This window comes from Emiliania huxleyi, assembly GCF_000372725.1.
Source record: "Emiliania huxleyi CCMP1516 unplaced genomic scaffold EMIHUscaffold_889, whole genome shotgun sequence".
In the NCBI taxonomy this organism is placed as follows: domain Eukaryota; phylum Haptophyta; order Isochrysidales; family Noelaerhabdaceae; genus Emiliania; species Emiliania huxleyi.
The window spans coordinates 11,307-14,743 of record NW_005195376.1 but is presented as its reverse complement, the minus strand read 5'-3'; the positions used below and the strand labels follow the sequence as shown (position 1 = coordinate 14,743).

Here is a 3,437-nt window from a genome sequence, read left to right as displayed (position 1 = left end):
CATACGAAGCGACAAGAGCAAGCTAACCTCCGATAGGCACCATCCGAGACCCGAACGCGCCGGCAGAGCCGGCGGCGGCGCCGGCGGCAGCGGGCGGCGGCGCGCGGGAGGAGGGGGCGCCTCCGCCTCAGAAGAAGGGGCGGGTGCCCGCGGACCGCGCAGAGGAGCAGGCGCTCTCGCTCTCCAACGAGCGGATCACGGTGCCCGAGCTGCTCTTCCACCCGTCCGACATCGGGCTCGAGCAGGCGGGGCTGCCCGAGTGCATCGTGCAGGCGGCCGAGGCGTGCCCTCCGGACATGAGGGAGGCGCTCTACGCAAACATCCTCGTCACGGGCGGGAGCAGCCGCTTCCCGAACTTTGAGGAGAGGCTGCAGCGCGAGCTGCGCGCCCTCGTGCCGAGCGACCTGCCCATCGGCTTCACCGCCGCCTCAGACCCGACGCTCGCCGCGTGGCGGGGAGGCTCTATCTTTGCGGCGGCGGCCGAGTACGACTCTGCGGTGGTGACCAAGGAGCAGTACCGCGAGGAGGGGCACGCGCTCTGCCGACGGAGATTCGCCGGCGCGTAGCATAGCAGGCACGCCGCAGCGCCGACACACGTCGATACATGCGCCACTGCCCCCCACTTTCTTGGTACGGTAAGCTGTGCGCGGGCGGCGGGCCGCCCTGCACCCCGGCGCAGACCAAAACCCTCAGGCGAGGGTGTGCCACTGCCAGAGCGCTCCTGCGCTCGCATCGGCCATCGCGTGCATGTGGCATGTAGTAAGGTATGAGTCATCACTAATGTGTTGCGTTTTTGACTCATTTAGCAAACACGTGTCAACACATCGCATACAACAAGTGGTCACATCAAAAAAGAGAAAGGGGGGGGAGTCGTGTGCGGCGCCCGCGGCCGCGGGGGGCCGGGGGACGCACGAGGCACACACAACGCCAGAACACTTACTCCGGTCTCGCCGCCCCCGGCCCCCGCGCGCGCGAGATGCAGCGCGCGCGAGGGCGGCTGGTTCCATTCAGGACGCGCAGACCTCGTCTCTCTACACATCGAAGCTGCGCCCCCTCTTCACCCGCGGTGGCGCGGTTGCCGACTGCTTCGCCTCCTCGAGGCCGGCACTGCGACCTCTTTTGACCCGCGGCGGCGCAGCCTCTGCCGACTTTGCCTCCTCGGAGGAGCTTCGGCGCTTCGCCGGCAAGGCGTCCTCGAGGAAGCGCCACACGACACCACGCTCCTTGCGCCCCACGCGAGATGGCGCCGCTGCGAAGTCGCGGGTCTGGTAGCGCCCGCTCTCATCCCACGAGAAGGTCTTCGACGTGGGAGAGCTCCAGAATTTCGACTGCAAGTCGGACGAGGAGAAGGAGGACGATGCCAGGGGGCTCAGCTTAGCCATCTTCTCCGTCTGCTGTGTCGGCTGGGGCATGTGCGGCGTCGTCGTCACTGGCTTCTACTTTTATTACCCGTCAGAGTCCAGATCGCTCCAGGAAACCGCGACGTCTCGGCTATCTGCGGGATCAACCGAGCCCGAGCTATCGCCGGACAACCCGTCTTCGTTTTCGCAAGAGCTGCCAGTGTCGCCCTCTCGGGCAGATACGCCGGGGGTACGGCCAGTCGCCTCGCGAGTATGACCTTTGCTCTCGTTCCACCCTTGCAGCACCTCAACGGTCTCTCTCTCAGCCTCAGAGCTCAGCTCGCGCATGTATGCCGCGCAGCCCTGCCCCCCTGCCGATCCGTGCCACGTGCTTTTCATGGTCCATGGATGTCGCTTTTCGGGGGAACGGGGCCAGGCGATGGCCAATGCGCGCGTGCAGCAAACTTCGCAGTGTCAAGGTTGGTGCTAGTTAAAGCCGTATGGGGCCTGTGTGCTCTCTCTTCTTCACTGGGGGCATGTAAAAACGCTCAGGGTATTCACAAAGAAATATCATGGCGTGCGTCTCTGCGCTCGTCCGCGCATGGCGCAGCCGCAGGCGGCGCCCTCTCGCGCTCTCTCCTCTCTGCGGCGTCGATCATCTGCGGCGGCTCCGGCTCCAGCCTGAGCCGCCGTCGTTGCCACGTGTGCAGCGAGCGGTAGTGCGCCACCTTGCGCTTCAAGTAGAAGTCCGCCCAGCGAGCCTAGTTAGTGCACCATAGAGTGAAGCCTTAAAAATAGAGAAGCAACGATGGCCCGACGGCGACGCTAGGCTGCTGCTGCCCAGCGCACCTCGGCCGGCCCTCCGGTCGGGTCGGACTGGAAGAGGGAGATGGAGTCGCGGTAAAACGCGAAGGGGATGTCCCTCGTCGCGAGCTCGTCGGTGTGGCGGTGCTTGAGGAACTTGTTGCGCCAGACCTCGTAGGTGCATGACTCGAAGTGGAGGACACACGCGTCCTGCAGTGCAGAGGAGCGCCAGAGCCGACGGGTGCGCGCCTTGCCGCATGGCCGGAGAAGCGACAAGGAGGGGGGAGAGGCGGGGGCGAGGGGAATGGGAGGGGCGGTGTGTCGCGCCTCCACCGACACGATGTGGCTCTCTCCGCTGAAGCGGTGCGGCCCCTGCCAGCGGGCGAGCGAGGTTCGACCGGCCGCCTTGCCGTTGCGGTAGGCGAGCATCTTGTGCAGGGTGAAGGTTGTGATGTCCTCGAAGGCGCAATGCGAGCCGAGTCGGTGCGGGACCGCCTCAAGGTTGATGAAGACGAGCGAGCTGACGCCTGCGCCGCGGGCCGGTGGCCTTTGAAGGCTTGTGTGGGTGTGCACAGCCCCTTGGGAGTGTGAATGGGAGATCTGCGCTCTACGGTAAGACCGCAGACTGGAGCGATTTCATTCATGAACGAGTGGTGGGTGTACTACCCGCGGCGCGCGGGCGGCAGAGGGAGAATCGCGGGCCGGCGCATATGCCTTCGGGCGCGTGGTGCGCGATGGCAGAGAAGGGGACGTCGAGGTGGAGGATCTCGTCGTCGTCGATGTGGAGGAGCCAGGGGATGCGTTGAACGCGGCAGAGCTTGAGGGAGCGGCGGACCTGCGCCTCCTGTCGCTGCTGCAGCGTGTAATAGTTGTCGGGCGACGCGTCTTCGCCGCTCGTCACCGTTACAAAGCCGCGAAACTCGTCCGAATCCAGAAGCTCGAGCAGCTCTGGCGTGTCCTCGACATGGATAAAAACGTGGCACACTCCGAGGGATTTGTGGTAGCGCAGCCACCAGTCGAAGCGGTGAGGCTTGCGAGTCATCAGAGTGATCGCGAGGCGCGTGTCTCCGTCGTCGTCCGAGAGGCGCGGGTCGGAGGGTTCCGCCGCCTCCGTGATCGCCTCTGTGACCGCGTCGTCTGTTCGAGGTTGGCACTTTTTTGAGGTGGACGCGAAGCAGCGCCAGAGCGCTTTCATGTGCAGCTGTGAGCGCTGTCAGAGCGGTGTTTTTTACACCGATATCGTGTTGCCCCGGCACGTCAACGAGGAAGTGTATTTGCCCGACGACGGCGCCT

At 65.2% G+C, this 3,437-nt stretch overlaps 1 protein-coding gene across 1 annotated transcript; it reads left to right on the top strand.

Annotated features, from left to right (window-relative positions):
- Window positions 1–167: 167 nt before the first annotated feature.
- On the top strand, window positions 168–566 carry EMIHUDRAFT_77426 (hypothetical protein; the record flags this gene model as incomplete). Its single annotated transcript, XM_005758058.1, has 1 exon — window positions 168–566. A coding segment is annotated over one exon (399 nt), but the record flags the coding sequence as incomplete, so codon positions are not given.
- Window positions 567–3,437: the final 2,871 nt, after the last annotated feature.